This window comes from Podarcis cretensis (assembly GCF_951804945.1).
Source record: "Podarcis cretensis genome assembly, chromosome: 4".
Taxonomy (NCBI): Eukaryota; Metazoa; Chordata; class Lepidosauria; order Squamata; family Lacertidae; genus Podarcis; species Podarcis cretensis.
In genome coordinates, this window is record NC_137173.1 from 66,363,307 (window position 1) to 66,383,866 (window position 20,560).

General features: G+C 41.0%; 1 protein-coding gene and 1 long non-coding RNA gene across 6 annotated transcripts in view; one reads left to right on the forward strand and one right to left on the reverse strand.

Moving 5' to 3' along the window:
* LOC307214001 overlaps positions 1-20,560 on the reverse strand; it is a 257,787-nt gene that overhangs the window by 184,885 nt on the left and 52,342 nt on the right. The window lies entirely within an intron of this gene.
* SH3KBP1 (SH3 domain containing kinase binding protein 1) overlaps positions 1-20,560 on the forward strand; it is a 140,373-nt gene that overhangs the window by 84,479 nt on the left and 35,334 nt on the right. For all 5 annotated transcript variants that reach the window (XM_079972251.1, XM_079972254.1, XM_079972250.1 and 2 more), the window contains 2 exons: positions 1,242-1,438; positions 20,050-20,125. In XM_079972251.1, the coding sequence (XP_079828377.1) occupies positions 1,242-1,438; positions 20,050-20,125 (273 nt within the window). The remainder of the gene's footprint in view (positions 1-1,241; positions 1,439-20,049; positions 20,126-20,560) is intronic.

Sequence of the window (20,560 nt, forward strand, 5' to 3'; positions counted from 1 at the left end):
GGGTTAGGATTGCAGCCTAAGGCATCTTGAAGACCACTGTTGGAAAAGCAGGTAAGAAATACTGCTTATTTGTCAAAGGCCTCTCCCCACTTTATCCAAAGGAGGAGAGGAGCTCATTTCGTTTTGCTTTTTTTACTGATTCAGTAAACCCACCTTATCACACACACTTGCTTCATCACCTAATTGCCTAACAGCTTCATCTGGCTTTACATAAATCATAATATTATGATGCCTTCCATATCAAGCTACAAAAGGAATTAATTGAGAACATTTTAAATGCAATCTTTTCTGGCTGCTAGATATCTTTCACATCCTTGCATTAAGCCATCCTGGCAATGGCCAGAAGGGACAAGTAAATACATCACACACTGTTTTTAAATACCAGTTTAAGTGGCCAAGAAGCCATGAAGCTGAACCAACACTGCTAGGTTATGGGACCATTTAGATAAATTATGTAACCGCTGCATCAGACAGAATTTTGGAAGTCTCTTTTCAGGCATGCAAATCTCATTGGACCTGTCATTGAAAAGCTGCAAATTATTCCAGCAGGGCCCCAATTTCAGCTATCAGAAATACTGGTGGTATTCCAACTGGGAGTACCTAAGAACTTAATTTTGCACTTGGTCAAGATCAAAAACAGCAAAGAATCCTTGTATTTCAGCATTGCAACAGATGTGGAAGTATAGTTTAAATTTGAATTTGTTTATTTTTAAATGGTGGGTACCTGTTTATCCTCATATGTTCTCCATAATGCTAATAACCAGTGCTTTATTTCTAAAAAAATGTTTAGGGGTGCTCGCATTTTCCTACTCATATTGAAATGCTGCCCCTCAATGAGGCCAAACTTAGATTCACAAAATGTTTAGGGGTATGCTTACCCCTGCGTACCCCCCAGAAAAAAGCACTGCTAATAACCTTAATAAACCAGATGCTGATTGTTCTACATTCAGTTCTACTGCTACAATAAGGTTTTTCTAATTCCTAATATAGGAAATTAGAATCATAGAACTATAGAGTTGGAAGGCACCACAAGGATCATCTAATACAATCCTTCAGATGCAGGAATCTCAACCAAAGCATTCATGACAGATGGCCATCCAACCACTGCTTAAAAACCTCCAAGGATGGAAGCCCGTTCCACTGTATAGGCTTATCTGCTGCTGCATGAGTGTTGCTTTGCTTACCTTCACTTTTTGAAAATCTTAAGCCACAATTTTGGTTTTTGACTTTCCCTCTTGTAGGTTTGAGAGATGCTACCGGATCAGAAAGTGACGGTGGTGATTCAAGCAGCACGAAATCAGAAGGAGCTAATGGAGCAGCAACAATCCAACCCAAAAAGGTCAAAGGGGTTGGCTTTGGAGACATTTTTAAGGACAAACCTATAAAGCTACGTCCAAGGTCAATAGAAGTAGATAATGACTTTCTTCCAGTTGACAAGGTACAGTTTCTAACTTAATTCTTATGTGTGGACCTGCTTGGTTTCCCCCTCCCAAGTTTGGCTGTTGGGTTTGTCCTCTGCTCTGCCAAGGTCAAGAAAATGAACATTGGTTAACTGATGTGATCATTGCCATTGCCTATAAGAAAGATACGTCACACCAGTGATTCATTCCTTCATGCACACCTGGCCTCACTAACTATAGCTAAGAGAACAAGCTTTCAATATCTACTTTAAGATTATACTAATATTATTATGGGATATGGTAATTCTGTTCAGTTACACTGTCTTCAATGTGGTTTTGTACATTTTTTCCCCACCAAGCTGCAGCTATGGTGAGTTCCATAAATGAGTACCAGTGATCGGCCTGTGGAATCTTTCCTTCCAAAGTGTATTCTATAAACTTATCATTGCTCTGGACGTTCCACGTTATGGTACATATAATGCAATATGAACAGGTTGTGCTGCTTAATCTTACCATAGTTCTTTATTATGTAAAGTGAAATTTGTAAAGTGGTTCTTTATTTAACCAATTTTAAGGTTCTGCTACTTACGTACAAAGGACGCAGGTGGCGCTGTGGGTTAAAGCCTCAGCGCCTAGGACTTGCCGATCGAAAGGTCGGCGGTTCGAATCCCTGCGGCGGGGTGCGCTCCCGCTGCTCGGTCCCAGCGCCTGCCAACCTAGCAGTTCGAAAGCACCTCCGGGTGCAAGTAGATAAATAGGGACCGCTTACCAGCGGGAAGGTAAACGGCGTTTCCGTGTGCGACTCTGGCTCGCCAGAGCAGCGATGTCACGCTGGCCATGTGACCCGGAAGTGTCTCCGGACAGCGCTGGCCCCTGGCCTCTTAAGTGAGATGGGCGCACAACCCCAGAGTCTGTCAAGACTGGCTCGTATGGGCAGGGGTACCTTTACCTTTTTACTTACGTACAAAGCCGTAAATAACTGGACCCAGCCAGGGCTCTACAGGCAGCTGATGAAACATGGTTAGTTTTGCCACAGCCTGATAATTTTTTATTTAGGCAAGCATTTCCCTGAACTGAATTTCTGATTTTATTAACTGACTTTTTCATTTTAAAACGGTTTTAATTGTCATGCTTTTTAATCACTTGTTTTAGTGCATATTTTAATCAAGGTTGTTCTGGTATTGAGTGGAATCATTATTGTTTAACCATGTATTGATTAATAGTTGTAAAATACTTAGAAGCCATTTTGGCATGTAGGTGGTATATAAATTAATAATTGATTATTTCATAATAGTATGGTAGTTTTGCATTGGCAACTAGATGATCAGTCTGAGCGACTCTTCAGGTCATTGATGTTTTAACTACATAGTTATGTGGAAGTGCTGGTTTCAGTCTAAGGATTAACTAACACTAGCTAAATGGTCTCGCTCTTAAAAAAAGAAAGATAGAAATACAATTATCCTGCCTGAGAGTCATACACTTCAATTGATAGGCTTGTGGGTAGAGTGTACTTAATCCATTTGCTGTGTGGGAATGAGATTAAAAGCATGCTGATGAGTGTGTGTGTGTGTGTGTGTGTGTGTTTGTGTTTTAAAGAAATAACTCTGTAGGTGTGCTAAAAATCTATTTATAAGGTTTACATATGTGTGTATGTAGTCTGGTCAGTTTCTGAATGAGCTAACTTCACATCGTGGGTTTTGATACTAGCTTCTTTCACTCAGAAGAATTTGTTTTAAATCACTGTCTGAGGTTGCTAAAAAAACAGTGAGCCTTGATTGTTTGAAACCAAAACTAATACTGCAGAGGTCCTTCTCCTGGGCTCACAGGAAGGTGGGAGCTCTTGACCTGAGGCTTTACTCATGCTCATTGCAACTTAAGCATGATCCACTAAACTATTGTTTAGTGTAACATGGGAGACCAACCATTTTGTTACATAATCTATTTTCATTCTTCACCAACTGACTGACCGAACCCAAAGCGTGCTCATCAATGGTTCCTCTTCATCCTGGAAAAGAGTGATTAGTGGGGTGCCACAGGGTTCTGTCTTGGGCCCGGTCTTATTCAACATCTTTATCAACGACTTGGATGATGGACTCAAGGGCATCCTGCTCAAATTTGCAGATGACACCAAACTGGGAGGGGTGGCTAACACCCCAGAGGACAGGATCACACTTCAAAACGACCTTGGCAGATTAGAGGACTGGGCCAAAACAAACAAGATGAATTTTAACAGGGAGAAATGTAAAGTATTGCACTTGGGCAAAAAAAATGAAAGGCACAAATACAAGATGGGTGACACCTGGCTTGAGAGCAGTACATGCGAAAAGGATCTAGAAGTCTTGGTTGACCACAAACTTGACATGAGCCAACAGTGTGACGCGGCAGCTAAAAAAGCCAATGCAATTCTGGGCTGCATCAATAGGAGTATAGCATCTAGATCAAGGGAAGTAATAGTGCCACTGTATTCTGCTCTGGTCAGACCTCACCTGGAGTACTGTGTCCAGTTCTGGCACCACAGTTCAAGAAGGACACTGACAAACTGGAACGTGTCCAGAGGAGGGCAACCAAAATGGTCAAAGGCCTGGAAAGGATGCCTTATGAGGAACGGCTAAGGGAGCTGGGCATGTTTAGCCTGGAGAAGAGGAGGTTAAGGGGTGATATGATAGCCATGTTCAAATATATAAAAGGATGTCACATAGAGGAGGGAGAAAGGTTGTTTTCTGCTGCTCCAGAGAAGCGGACACGGAGCAATGGATCCAAACTGCAAGAAAGAAGATTCCACCTAAACATTAGGAAGAACTTCCTGACAGTAAGAGCTGTTCGACAGTGGAATTTGCTGCCAAGGAGTGTGGTGGAGTCTCCTTCTTTGGAGGTCTTTAAGCAGAGGCTTGACAACCATATGTCAGGAGTGCTCTGATGGTGTTTCCTGCTTGGCAGGGGGTTGGACTCAATGGCCCTTGGGGTCTCTTCCAACTCTATGATTCTATGATTCTATGAACTTCACTTTCATCTTATCTGGATCTAACTTTAATCTGTTCCTTTGACCACAGCCTCCAATAACTGGTTTAATATACTCTCACGCCCCCTACCACATGATTGTGCTCCATTCCTCCCATCCAACAGCCAATATTAGCCAATATTTGTAAAAATTGAAACTAAACTCAACTGAAATCCTCCTTCTCTGTAACAAGGAAAGAAGCACACAAACCCAGCAGTCCTTTCCTTGGGCTCCTTGGGCCTCATCCATGCAGCACTAAACCATAGTTTAGCTAGAGCACAAACCATCTGTATTAGTTCCTAAGGTTCACTTTTCTTTCAAAATCCCTTTTTCTCACAGCAAATTGATTGTTAGGTTCCTACCACTCCTTCAAATGCACTTAAGGGCCACTTGGCTTACAAAATCTCTTTTTGCAGCAAATTGATTTTTTATCATATTCATATCACTCCTGAAATTTCATATGCTCTTAAGGGCTACTTGGTGCTGTCTAGAGTTTATGGGATTTTCTAACAGTAGACATTTCACTTCTGCTTGCACACATCTTAAGAAAAGATCAATAAATTGATTTCTATACGATAGAATTACATGATGAATAATAGCTTTAAAGTGAGGTATATTTTCCCTTCCCGACATGAAAACTGCACTCTCAATAAATGTTCTCTTTTCTATTTATAATAGTCTAACTATACAAACAGAATCCTGTTCATGTTCCTTAGATGATGATGAGTCTTGGAAAGCAAACAACTCTTCCAAGAATTTCCTTTTCTAAGAGATCATTATACCCTCTTGTGCAAAGCTGATTTTGCAAACCAGCTCATGTTGTGAAACTACTTTTAGACCAGAGGTTTGGAGAAGTAGTAGATTATTGCAAAGGAACACTGTACAATTGTTAGTGCAGCAGTAAGTTTTACAAATATTTGTCATCACTGTCTAAAGAATATCAGGTATAACTCAGTTGAGATCTGGTTTTTAATTTAAACAAACACCTGAATATGTATGTGCAGTCATTCTCATTTAGTATATGATCACATGAGTGGGGTTCACAAGCTCTGTTTAGCATTACGTGTCAGTGGAAATGGATAGTAAAGTAGGGTGTGATGTCTGATAAAAGAAAGGGTGCCACTTGAACTGCTAAGAGATTCAACACCATAACAATTCCCCATCTTAGTTTATAGACAAAAACAGATTCTTGAAACAATAACTGCAGTCTGCTATCCATGACGCTGCTCACTTTACAAGAGTCAAGGACCAGATGTTATGAAAATATGTCCATTTCATTGAAGTTGATGTGTTGGACTACTTCAGAAGACACACACACACACACACACACACACACACACGTTTCAAAAAATCTGTGTTTGAGATGACAGAAATTGCAGGGGTGAAAATTGACAAGCAGTTGTGGCACATGTACCACTGCTCCTGCTCAAAGACCACAAATTTAGATGAAAAATGCTCTTGGAAAACGTGAGTACTGGGATTAAAACAGTAGATAATACAGTTGCTTCTGATTTACTTTATCAGTTCCTCTATCTTAACAGTTATTTTACAAGAATAGCAGAATCTTATCCATTGAGCAATTATTTTAAAGTAGAGTGTTTTATCAGAAAATGACTTTGTTCAGCACCTTCTCCCTCCAACATTCATTTGAGTTCAAATGTAGGTATGTGTCACTGTAGAGGTCAGAGGATCCGCCACAATAAGAGCCCATGATTGGTTTTCCTACATAGAAAGGTTAATGTGCAAGAGAAAAAGCAGGATGAGAATCAGACTGTACTGCTCTAGTTTTCTTCATAGATTCAAGGATCATCTAGTCCAAGTGGATCTCTCTCTCTCTCTCTCTCTCTCTCTCTCTCTCTCTCTCTCTCACACACACACACACACACACACACACACTTTATTTCTCCATCCTTCATCCTTCAACCAACTCCAGAGGTTGCCAACAGCAGAGGGCATCATAAGAGTAAGTTTCAGCATGATAGTTTGCCTAATGTATAATTACACCGACCAGGGATGGAAATTAGATCCAGCCAGCAGGCCAGATCCTTATCTCCTCCACACCCCCTTGAGCCTTGTTTGACAGATGGGTAGGGCCACCCACCTGTCAGTCACATCACAATGATATCAGGTGCACTGATAGCACTGTGCACAGAAGCCCCGACAATCAGATCTTGCACAGTGCTGTGCAGCTTGCCAGCTGCAAAGATCATCTGACCGTTGGGGCTTGCACAACGCTGTGCACAGAGGTCCTGATGGTCAGCTGACTGTCAGCACTTGCATGGATTGGATGTTGCCCACGGATGAGAGAGACCAACCTTCTGGTTTAGTGTTGTGTTTTTGTTTTGGTGATAGCTACTCAATGTTTCTCCCACTTTCCAAATAAATTTCTAAAATGAGTTTCTGGGCTGTACTGGTTTCTGATTTCTGTTTGTTTCCCCCCCCCCCCAATGTTGTTTTGACCTTTGGGCTATACTGCTGTTTTAAAGTGCCTTGGAGCACAGGAAGGATGATGGGCTGAAATTATCAGACTTTGAATTTGTCTGGACTCCCTCCTCCCCAGTAGATTACAGTATGACAGTGGGAGTCCTACAGTCCTTGCCCTAGGTGACAATAAGTGGTGGCAGCGGAAAGAAAGAAGTCAGACAGCCCCATAGTGTAAGTGAGCTATTCTACTGGGTCTGTGCTGGAGTGGGAAGCTACAGGCTTCCACAGGATATATCTAATCCAAGGCTGGCAATTTATCCAATGGAGTTCTTAAGCATTTGGAGTCCTGAAAATGTAGTACGGTTATTTTTAAGAACAAGCTACTGGAAAACTAGAAGGCTAGACTTTAGTTGTTTCCAAATGGTGTATTCCATCAGTTGCCTGAACTGAAACTCATCGTTTCGGAAACTGGGCTTGGTGACTCAGTGTGGGTGGCTTCTTGCCTTGTGTGAGTCAAATCTGAACCTGTTCCACTGCATAGTTTCAGCTGAGCATATTGATGTCTATGTGACAAATTAGTCCAGGGTTGTAATTATTTCTGTTGATTAAATGTTCAGTGTTCCCCTTCCTAGGGCCTAAGTAAACATGATTGGCAGCACTGATCAAATTGTTATTGCATGCATTTAAACATGGTCTGTTTTCAATCAGGGTATTATTCTTCACCAGTTTGGTCTCCTAACATTTACCTTTAGTGCATTATGCACACCTTGGTATTTCCATGTTTTCTCCTATAGTAGCACTACAGAAGCCACATCTATCATCTAGTATACAATATAACTTAATTAACATTTATAATGCACTTCCTTGTTCCTTTCAGTCGCTCTTCATAGAAATCATGCTCCCTGGCCCCAGTACAAAAACATTCTCAGGAACAAAGACATTTGATCATTTTTTAAAAAATAACATTTTATAAAATTAAAATAAGGTATTCTTCTCTGGATTCATTTCTGGATGCCTTATTTAAAAAGTACTTTATCTTTAGTTCTGAAAATTATACCCTCCATTCCTCATGCTGTCTGTTCTGCTTCTCTGTATGTGTTGTCAGAAGAAGCCCAGGGTTTTTATATTTGCTTTTCTCTCTCTGGAAAGGAGAGAAAACCACTGCCTCGCAAGAAGCAAACTGCAAGAAGTTCCAGGTTTCCTGTCAAGTAAACAAATGTAAGCTTTGTTTCCTCATAGCTCACATTGGCCTTAAAGTGTGACTCAGTTTTAGGCTTGGCCTCCCAGACTTAGTGAGCTCAGCACTTCCAAGGAAGTGGGAGGACTCCTCTTGCTGCTCTTGAACGCTTACTATAATCTCTAGAAAGGCAGCTTTGCTTCACAATGGGAGAAGAGGTATGTCTTTCTTATTTTTAAAAAAGCACTTCTTCGTTTATTTCTGCAACTGTATTCTAAGTCATGTAATGTAGAGCACAGATGTTTGGCAACAAGAGCCTTTGCCTGTATCATGGCTTTAAAATGATGTGTTAGAAGTGAGAGACTTTTCACTGAAAGCAGCTCCATCTGTGTTTGTGAAGTAATAAGTAACATATTAGAATAAGTGGCTCCTCTACAGAGGCAGAACTTGTCCTGGAACTCTCTGGCTGCCTCTTCTCCCCCCCCCCCCCCCTTTGATCAGTAAATGTACACAGATGTTTTATGATATTCTCATTTTAGTGTGATTTTTTAAAACTGTCTTTAATATTGTTATTCAGTTAACTTGTACTGTCTCTATGGAAGGCATAGAGTTTCATGTGCTTACAGTGGTACCTCGGGTTAAGTACTTAATTTGTTCCGGAGGTCCATTCTTAATCTGAAACTGTTCTTAACCTGAAGCACCACTTTAGCTAATGGGGTCTCACGCTGCTGCTGCTGCGCCGCCAGAGCACGATTTCTGTTCTCATCCTGAAGCAAAGTTCTTAACCCGAGGTACTATTTCTGGGTTAGCGGAGTCTGTACCCTGAAGCGTATGTAACCCGAGGTACCACTGTATTTCATTATTTAAAAGGAAAGAAAAAGAAAGGATAGGGAAGCAAGTCCACTTCCAAAATAATGTATTTGTTCCTGTTATTTGTTCTTCCAGAAAAATATTATTATTTCTGGTTAAAATATCATCACTATTTTGGTTAAAATATTGTCACTTATTAGACTTACATCTGAAACCCAGTTTGATAAATGCCATTTTTAAGATGTTGAGAGTTTGTGTAATTATACAAAACAGTTGTTTTGAGTTACAAACTTTATTATTTGCCAACTTTGTAATATATTTATGTATCTATGCATTTCTAATCCTCGTATTTTTGAAAAGCAGTTGTCTGTCACTTCTGTTTAAACATGGAATGAAGCTACATAGCTCCTTAAATAAATGTATCAACTTTGCATATGCCGTGGGTCTTCCTGTACATAAGAGAACAATAGAGAACAAGAAAGAGTTAGATGGAAGGACAGTATTTTCATAGCTCGCTGAAATGTCTGTGGTATTTTGGACGTACCGTATTTTTCGCTCTATAAGACGTGCTTCCCACTCCTAAAAAGTAAGGGGAAATGTGTGTGCGTCTTATGGAGCGAATGCAGGCTGCGCAGCTTTCGCTGAAGCCAGGAGAGCAAGAGGGATTGGTGCGCACTGATCCCTATTGCTCTCCTGGCTTCAGCGATAGCCTCCTGAAGCCTCCTGAGCAGAGTGGGAGCGCAGCTTTTCCCTCTCTGTGCAGCGCCCCTTCAGCGAAGCGGGAGAAGAAATGGAGAGGGAGAGCTGCGCAGTGCCTCTTCAGTGCTGAAGAGGTGCAGCGCAGAGAGGGAAAGCTGCACAACGTCCCTTCAGCGAAGCGGGAGGAGAAACGGAGCCCCTTCCGTTTCTCCTCCCGCTTTGCTGGAGAGGCGCTGAGCAGAGAGGGAGAGAACATTTTTTTTCTTGTTCTCCTCTAGAACTAGTTGCGTCTTATGGTCAGGTGCGTCTTATAGAGCGAACAGTACGGTATTTTGAAATGCAACTCAACATATGCTCAGTGCTACTTTATCGAAGTAAACACTGCTGATTTCTAACAACAACACAAACAGACACAATTCACCTAGAACCACTCCTTCTACAGGCAAGCTCTGTTAAAATGAAGAGTGTGCCTATCTATGCCTTTCCCATCTTGCTTCATTTAAAAGAGGTCTGTGAAAAGGTTCCTGGTGGATTGTGTTCAGAAACATTGAGTTGAGGTCTTCATTCTCACCGCACTAATAATGTTGGAAAAGTGGAGCAATCATAATAACATCCATTGAGGTTTCAACTTGGACCTGCTCAAATGAAACTCTGTACAGTGGTACCTTGGGTTACATACCCTTCAGGTTACATACGCTTCAGGTTACAGAGTCTGCTAACCCAGAAATAGTACCTCGGGTTAAGAACTTTGCTTCAGGATGAGAACAGAAATTGTGCACTGGCAGCGCGGCAGCAGCAGGAGGCCCCATTAGCTAAAGTGGTACTTCAGGTTAAGGACAGTTTCAGGTTAAGAACGGACCTCCAGAATGAATTAAGTACTTAACCCAAGGTACCACTGTAATCGTTGTGGTACAGTTTTCAGCTCTGGACTTCTACTGCAGCAATATGGCTATACAATGAAGGTCCCAGTCCTTGCACACAAGCCCAATTGCTCCCTTGTCATCCTCTTTGTAGACATGCTGTAGAGGAATATTAAGATAACTTAATAGACATCTGAAGTTCATATTGCACATTTCAGAGCAGCTGACAGATTCTCAGCAGTTCTTACTCCTTTTCATAGCCAATGGAAGAAGCTAACTCTTGGATGAGTCTGGAAAATGTGTGGGCTGCCTGTTTCCTTTTTCACTGTTCATTAATGTTACAAATTCACACAGATGTTATTTTATTTTATATATAAAAAACCTCAAGCATGTGCACGCAGACATACACAAATCCCACAGGCAGGGAGTGATGCAGAGAGGAGGAAACTGTATTGGAGGTGGGCAGGGAAGATGGGAGCATATTACCCCAGGGGAAAAACAGAACCAGAGGAAAGGGGAAATAGAGAAGTAAGCAGATGGAAGAGAAGGAATGAATGAGTGTGTGTATGTTTGAGTGCAAACTTCATACCCTTTGAAGGCATATTCAACACAGTGTATGGTTGACATGAATAGGTTTAGGCAGAAAAGTGTTCTGATTCTAAACTCTTAAGTGGAATCAATCCACTTCAATTTCAGTAGAATTTATTTTCAATGAAACATGCTGCGGGTCACTGTATTAGTGCATGAAATAGCATTTTGGAAATATTATTGGACCAAGGGTCACCACTGAATACCAGTTAGAGAGAAAAATAGACCATTGATACATTGGATGTGCTGCATAGCTGCTGTTGAAGTTTTAGATTTGAAGTTGTTCCTGACCTTTCATGATTTTTAATGGATTTTTGAAGTGTTGTTTTGCTGTTTTGAAGTTTCTATTTGATATTTTATTGTATTTCTGTTCAGTTGTATAATCCGAGGTTCATTCAATTTTAAATAGCAGAGTTGTATTATATTATCTACTTTTTTTGGATTGCCATCTCTTCATACTTCACCCACCACAGGCTTATTTTTACCACAGTCACTTTGGATGATTGCTACTAGATCCATTTTAGTCAAGTTTCAAGACTAGTCTTAGAAAAGAAATTGGTTTTGCCATTTTGGTAGATTTCCTTTGGCAGTAGATAAACTGGGAGACCGTGCTAATTTTACTGGATTCTGGTACCATCAGTCATGGGCTATGTGGCAAGTTTGGGGAAAAGATACATTTATTGCTCTGCAGTGGTTCCATTCCTACATGACATGCAAATTTCAGAACCTAGTTTTAGAAGCCTCCTGTTCTGACCCATAAGCGTTACCTTGTGGAGTTCCACAGGGTACTTACCGTGTGTCCTGTAACTAATGGAGCTTGTTGTTTCAGAGCCTTCAGTATCCTGATGACATTCTATTATCTATCATTTTCTTCAAATCCCATTGAAAGTGCATTCCCTGAATTGTTGCCTTGAGTCAATAGCATGCTGCATTGAGTTGTTGTTAGCATCCATTTGTCTGGAGAGAGACAATAGAGTGCACCTCTGGGGGTGAAGTCAAACTGCTGCATTTGCAGCACTGAGGTTACCTCCACAGGGTGCAAGTCTGGGCAGTGTGTATGGAGGTCCTGGGCTGCCCAGCTGACAAGACACCTCCTCTGCCTCACTGATGCAAGGGAAAGCAGAGCAATGTATTTGGCACCAGTTTGGCTGTAGGAGTTGTCAGAATGAGATGTGCAAGGCACCATCTAACTTAGGGACTCCACTCCGGAAATGGGTAGGGTTTACTCCTTAGCCTTTTCTTCTACCCAAATATATCCTGCAAGGCAGCAGAGGTTTAGGATCAGAGATTTCCTTCTCCTAGATGGGCTACCTTCCCAGGTTGATGAGCCCCATCTGCCCTTCGCTTCCCTCTGCTGCACATGCAAAAACAGCCATCTTGACTGTTGGATCCACTACTGGTCTCGTCTGCTCAATCCTAAAGAGACTTTATTCGTATGCATGGGAAGTCCATTACTGAGGGTTTGAGATCCATTGGCTACCCTCACCTGGTTTAGCTGGTCAGTCAAAGCCATTTCCCGGGGTGTTGCAGAGGCTTTTTCATGCTGACAGCTTCTAGGAACCACAGGCAAGAGCTGAGTGCCGAGTGAGGACCAAAGGTAGATAACCTATCCCAGAAGAAGCACCATGCGTCCCTCAACAGAAGTACTACCCCTCACCTAACACCCTATACATCCATATGCTTCAGCTAAGTTAGAAGTTATGACAGTTGGTGAGATAATGAACCATACACTATTGCTATTCACATAGCAACACTTTGCACATATTTTGTTGCAGGAGATAGCAGAGTACCCTTTTTAGGAGAGTGTGATTATTTTCCCAACTAGAACTTTTTTCTCATGTTCCTTTGACACTGCTGTGCTATGGAACTATGGATTTTTGATCAATACACCAGCATGTTGCACAAAATTTCATTCACCACCCGCAGGAGTGGTGTGACACAACTATGAACATCATTGTTACTACTCCACCGTTTCCACCCAAGCATGCTTGTGTTCCCTCAAGGTTCAACCATGAAAATGGCAGGAAATAGCTGTAACTTCCATTATGTTCCAATAGATTTCTGGAAGTGGGTTTTTTCATTGTGTGAAAGCTCAAATATAATGTGGAAAATAACAGGAAATCGTTGGAGAAACAGAGCAAACTGCCATGTGAATGAAGGCTCAGTTTCCTCTGCTTGCTGAATACCATGTGACTGTGTCATAGGAGTTACATGTGGGTTCAGAGGGATATTACTTGAAAATATACTTCTCTGCACATGGATGGATGAGCAGCCCCTGGAGCAACAATAGCTTTTGCTGTCTGCTAGCAAATGCAAGATGCTTCTTTAACCACCTTTAAGCCTTCTTTAAAATAAAAAAAAGTCAGTGCATTATAGGATCTTATAACTGAAAGTTTGGAGAGCAAGTTAAGATGACAGTAAATATTTTGGGAGGATTACCTGCATCTCTTTACTACTTCTTGTAGTCTTCTGTGGGCTCACCAAAAAGAGAAGTTAGATTAGCAACGATTAGCATTGGTAACATGCTTAAGGCACTTCTCGGCTGTATTAGTGTTGTCAGATTTTCAGTTCTGCAGATTTCCTCCCACGTTGTGCAGGCTTCCAAATGTTATGAAATGTGACTCCAAGCAACAAAGCATGCACGTGCACAAGCAAAATCCCCAGGTGTGTTGTAGTGGCATATGCTATGTGTGTGAAGGAAGACATCCCACGGCTCAGTTATACATTTTACTTAGAAAAAGGCCCGTTTTGATGTGAATGTGTCAGGCATGTGAATAATAGGCGTGACTGTTGATGCAACAACTAGTTTGACAGTAAGATTCTAGTTCTGCTTGTTTCTGTACACCTCTGTAAACAAAAAGCTAGGCAATATCTCTGAAACTCCAGTGATGTGTAATTTGCAAAATGATGTAGGTTTAATTAGAATCGTTATTATTGGGTGTTGACTGCAGCATATTCCATATTTTTTGCATCAGTTTAGCAAATCCAAGTAATCCAAGAGCTTTTGATTTATGTTTTATTTATTTCATTTAATTTTCTGATCTTTTTGGTTTTGCTTCTTTATCAGGGAGCAATGGAGAGTGTAATGTACTGACTGGGCTTCTCCTTTTCTTCCTTTAACTTTGTGTCGTTGGCATTCTTGTTCGTCTGTGATTTTAATAAGATTTGCTCTGCTTGTTCTGACCGTATCTGCTCTGCCTGAATTGCTGCTGTCCCCTTCCTGCATCCCACATCATCTGGATAGATAAATCTCAGTAAAACCTCCTGAGTGGAAGAAGTTTACATTTCTTAACCATAAGCAATAATTGAGAGATTAGCAAACTAAAACAGACAAGAGGAAGATGGTTATAATTTTTAACATACCGCTTATATGCCAAAATGGCTTTTGAGACTATCGCTCTTGTACATAATTTTGGAACAAGACAGACCAACTTTTTTCTAATATAAGAGAAAAGGATTTGTTGCAGTTGTTATAAAAAACCCCTGTGTGAAATGCTTCACTCACGAAATGAAGTTACAAGGAACCAGGCAGAGGGCCTTCTTGGTTGTGGCGCCCACCCTGTGGATGGGATGAGCGTGGGCAATTGTTGGGGTGAGCAAGTGCAGAGATTGTTCTCCACGCTTGCCCCAGCTGCTACCTGGCTCCAGCAGTGGCAGGGCATGGTGGCCCCCTCAATATGGGGGGGGGTGCTGCCCCTTGCCAAAAAATACTGGGGGAACTGAAGCCCCCTCCGCCCGATATACCTGGCACCGCTGGGTGCTGTAATTCACAGTGGTGACCACAGGGGGAGTACGCTCTCTGGTGGACATGGGTACCTTTGCTCCACACAACGGGAAGTCAGTTGTGCAGATTTCATTGTCTATGCTAGTTCTACAGTGGTTCATTAGCAAAGTGTAGTGGGAACAACATATGAGGACCAAAGCACCCTCTTTGTGCTTAAAGTGCATTCGGTACTCTCTGCCTGAGAGCAGACTTCCACAACTGCTGCTTCTAACATTTTCTCCCAAAGCATATAGTTGCTTGTATATTTGTTTGAACAATGCAAACATGGCTGGAAGTCTCAATTTGACAGATTCTCAATATGGTTTGGAAGTTTGATTGATAATTGATCCTCATTGTTCTTATATTCTGTATCTAACCTATACTAAATGAAGTTACAGTTTGGGGCTGGGTTAATTCCGTGGACTCAATATACAGTATGTCAGTTCACTGCCAATTGTCGGCCCGTCATGTGTGCAGCATCTGCTATTCATATGATTAAGCTTTGTGTACTGCATACTTACATTTTAAGTTGCGTTGAAAAAGCTTACATATTGTGATTGGTCAGTGGCCACTGTGAGAGCAGGATGCTGTCCAGATTCCTCTTATGAGTGCACATGACTAGCTGAGAACAGAGAACTGCTCAACCTAGGCATTAATTTCAAGCCTCTGACACAGGCCTGATGGTTGTGTTCACTGCTCTCAAAGTACAATTTGATTTAATGTAGACTACAGTATATATAGGGACGCAGGTGGCGCTGTGGGTTAAAGCCTCAGCGCCTAGGGCTTGCCGATCGAAAGGTCGGCGGTTCGAATCCCTGCGGCGGGGTGCGCTCCCGCTGCTCGGTCCCAGCGCCTGCCAACCTAGCAGCTCGAAAGCACCTCCGGGTGCAAGTAGATAAATAGGGACCGCTTACCAGCGGGAAGGTAAACGGCGTTTCCGTGTGCTGCGCTGGCTCGCCAGATGCAGCTTTGTCATGCTGGCCACGTGACCCGGAAGTGTCTCCGGACAGCGCTGGCCCCTGGCCTCTTAAGTGAGATGGGCGCACAACCCCAGAGTCTGTCAAGACTGGCCCGTACGGGCAGGGGTACCTTTACCTTTACCTTTACAGTATATATGTCAGAAAACAACTGTTGTTGATTTAGCACTGGTACTCCCAGAAATTTCAGACTAACTAGACTTGATGTGAGCAAGAAATAAGTAAACAGATGATAATCACTGCACCCCAATTTCATTAAAGTTCTAGAGACAAATGATTAAAATACGATATTGGCCAAAGGGTATTATTTGCCATTTCTTCATTAGGTTAGTAATGCATGAAGGTTCTAATGCTCTCTTCTGTGCTATTTTCATCAACGAGGAATGTACGGAGGAGACAGAAGAGTCTATATAATGGTAGAAAGCAAACATAGTATTTCCCAGTTGAATATATATATATATATATATATATATATATATATATATATATATATATTATCACTTTTTTTAAGCAACATGGAATAAAATATAGTACAAGGGCCTCTCTCTTACCAGAATAACTGGTAAACAGCTAAATAAAACAGGGTTATAGGATTTCTGAATGAGACACCTGCCATACCTTTCCTTCTAGCTACTGTTCTGCATAGTTTACCCCAGCTCCTCTCATCCTATAAATTAGTGCTTAGTATTATACTTAGCAACATGTAATTTGGAAGTCTGTGCTCAGATCACTTCAACAACACTGGATATTTTTATCCAGGTAGCAAAAGAAAATATATCACTGGGTGGAATAGCTATCTTAAAAAAAGAAGTAGTAGGCAGAGGAAAGAATGGTAACCAGTTTTCTTCCATTATTTAAAGTATTAACTACTAGTCTGTGTCATTTGCTTACTGATAGATTACTGTTATGTATATTTTCCTCCATGGACAGAGGCAATAGTATTTAGTTCAGACACAAGCCTGTAAGGCAGGCTTAGGCAAACTCCAGCCCTCCAGATGTTTGGGACTACAATTCCCATCATCCCTAGCTAATAGGACCAGTGGTCAGGGATGATGGGAATTGTAGTCCCAAACATCTGGAGGGCCAGAGTTTGCCTATGCCTGCTGTAAGGTATAGAAAACCCCACAGCAATTCCAACTTTGCTTTCAAACATCTGCTATTAGGCTTAACTGCAACACTTCACATTTCTTGTATTTCATAGATTTCTTATTTTTCTCAAAATCTTGTGATATCTTCTTATTTCTTTGCCACTGGATCATCTAGGTCCTAGATTCTAAGATGATTTAATTCTAGTAGCTATTTGTCTAAAGGGTAGTTGTACATTACAATAGTTTGCTCCAGCTGCCATGAGCCTCAGCCAGCATGGCCAGCAGTCTGCGATGATGAGAGTTGTCGTCTACAACATCTGGAGAGCCTCTGGTACCCCATCTCATGTAGGCAAAAGTTATGGATGTCGCCCTCTATGGAATGTAGGGGTGCCTTTACTGTGTCATTTCCCCCCCTAGAGGCATAGACGGTTAGGGCATTACTGGGGTCTCAAGGTGTTGGAGGAACGATGAAGCGTCTCCACCTCCATCGTTCTGCCCGGTCACTGAGGTCCAGCACCGAGGGCCTTCTGGCGGTTCGCACGCTGCGAGAAGCCAAGTTACAGGGAACCAGGCAGAGGGCCTTCTCAGTAGTGGCACCCGCCCCGTGGAACACCCTCCCACCAGATGTCAAAGAGAAAAATAACTACCAAACTTTTAGAAGACATCTGCGCTTTATACTATGTTGAAAAGGCCCTGTGATTACTATGTAATGTAGGGTATTTTGTAAATAAATAGATAAAATATTTCTATCTAGCTAAGGTTAAATAATGTGCAGCACAGTTAAAGAACATAAATCAAGTTAAACTATAGCAGCAGCTCTTCTTTTCCCCTCTGTATACTCTATATTGCTACTGGGATAACCAGTGAGCCACTTCTGATGAACTTGCCAACTGCATTTGGTGAGAGAGTGGGACTGCAGCTGGTCAGACCATAAACCACAACCACCTGTTCCATTGGACATCCATGTGTGGGCAACTCGTTCACGTAAGCCCTACATGCTAAAAATATAAAACACGTAAGTCTAAATGGACAGATGATACCTAGACTTTAAGTGGAATCTGAATCATATTTTTGAAGAGCTGTGTTGATAGGTTTCGTCAGGCTCCTCTGTTCCATATAGCTGGTACATTCATCAGAACAGGCCAAATAATAATAAATGACAAATAATAATGAAAAATCTGTTTTAAGCATCTTGAGATGTGATAATGCTGTGGAGTAGAACGTGCAAATTTCATGTGTTCTTCGTTTCCTCACTCTTCTTGTCTAAAATAGAACTTTCATATCTCCACATTTGAGGTGGGAATGTGAAAGTTCTAATTTGGAAAACACAGAGGGCATAAACAGGAAGCAGGATACCATTGTGCTTCCTGCATTTTCCACATAATTATCATGTCCGAAGAAGAGTGTGATGTAAAGAGTATAATTTTTAGTCTTAGAATCTCTGAATCAAAAGTGTTCTGTGTTTAAAATACGTGCAAATAAGAAGCTAGGAGTTGATATTGAAGTCTAGAACATGTAGATACGCTGTTACTTGATATAACAAACCACAAATGTACGCCAAGATTAATATGGGTGTTGTTTGCAGTAATCCTGTCCAAATCATATTATAGTGCACACAGTTTCCTTTTGCATTCTTCTGTGCCCCACCCCATTTTAATCTTAGAATTCTTTGCATAGTTTTAAAATTACCATGCCATTGTGTTGGCTTAATTTATGATGTATTTGAAGCCATTATTGAACACGGGAAAAGTATCTTTTGATTTCCATAATCATTGAGGCCTACCAGTGTAAATTTTGTGTGACTTTTCATTGTGATATAGAATGGGAGGATAAAAGATCTCAAAGAGCCCTTAGCCAGAAATCTCCCCTAATTTCACCTTTATTTTTATTTGTTTCTTTCTTAAGCCTGATGATAGTGAAAGATTCAAATTCAGACACCTGAGATGAGAGGCGCTTGGTGTGTTGTGTTTTGAAATGCTTCTGAGAATGGCAAGGACTTTTAAAGAACCACAGCATTCATGTGTCCTCTGTGTAACATCATAGGGCAATATAGTTGGTTGCAAAAATAGTACTCTGTATTTTATGAGATGTCAGAAACATAATGTGGCAGAGATGAAATGAGGGGCATTCTGTTAAGTGGGGCTCTTAATCTGGAGTAAGAACCAATACTTCAAACAAAAGACACATTAAGAAAAAACATCTGGCAACCCTTCTGGCAGATGACATCAGTATAAAAACAAATGGACTTAATTGGCAGGATCACCTCTTTGCCCCTTCAAGCATAAATCAACTATTTTGCTTTTCATACAAACAGCCTGCCAGAAGACAATTTGCTCCCTTGCCACCATGCGTTCTTTTATGCAACCATTTTAGCTAATTAATTAAATTAGTTCATCAGACAGATTTGCCCGACACCCTCATAAATTTTGGATTATCTCATTTGAGATCCTCTGCTTCTGCCTAATGAATTCTGAAAAATGTTCTTCCACAACTAAAATCTGGGCTATGTGTGTTTAGATGATAGTGTAAAAGAAAAAAAAGGGGTAGGAGAAGGTAGACCTCTGCAAGCGAATAACTCTGTTTTGGTCTTTATATAGCATTTTGTTCCTCTGCTGTTTATTTTATTTTCAGGAAAGGTCAATGTCTTGTCTGTTCTCAAGAAGGTGAGCTGCTCCAAAGCTCAGTGTCCTGCTTAACCTCACTTGCCTATAGATATAAAAGTCAATAATCCTATCTCAAATTGTTCAACTGAAGTTGCTACTTTGAATACCAGAACTTCATTGGTAGTTATTGCATCTGACCAAATGCTGCTCACATCACTGGGTTCCATATACCAATTAATGTTATAAGTGTTGTTTCTTTTGGGTGTAGCTATTTGACAGCTTTTTACTCCCAAGTGAAACATTTTGGAATGATTGGAAGTATTTAATAGTCAATTATTACTGCATACCATGTACAAGTGCTTGTGATGGGATATTCACTTGTCAGCAGAGCTTTGATATTTCATATGATTACAGGGATAGAAATTCATTGGCGCAGAATGGGATGTAATTATAAGGTCACAAGGGGGCAGTTAACTAAACAATTACATTTCTTAAAGGAATTCTGGCAGGTGAGGCCTGAGGGAATAACATCAATAATTAATCTTTTTTTTTTTTTAAAAGGATTGAACAATGACAGAATTGTGACGTTATGTTCATTACTTTCTTGCTGAGTTTTTGGTGAGATAGAATAAAATAAAGAGGAGTTGTTTATATGTTTACAGACAGTTGGAAAAAGAATACCCACAGCCACAGCAGTTCAGGAGCCAGCAAAAATAGAAGTGGACAACAGGACAAAGGGTAGGTCTCGCTGCTGGGATATCCCTCCCTTCTCTTTGTGCTCAGAGCATCTAGGTGTCTGGGGAAATTTAGGGAACTTTCATCTCTTAGCAATTTCCTAATTTCAAAAATAACAAAGAAAATATGCCACAGGGCTTTGGGCTAAAGATGCTGAGAGAGAAGACATTTTGCTTTACAGATTTTAAAACCTGCATTATTCTTTTATATTATAACCTGATCCCTACCACCAAATATTGGATTAACTTGCACTTTAAATTCTTAGAGAAATCCAATTTGTTTTGTGTTTTCTCTCTCTTAAAATCTGCATTTTGCAGGTGTGTCTTAGGGAAATAAACACACACCTCTTACTTACTCTCTGTGTTTGAAAAACAGATGATAAAGTCTCCAAGAGGAAATAAAAATAGTAGGGTATTTCTAGCGCTATGAATAATGGCT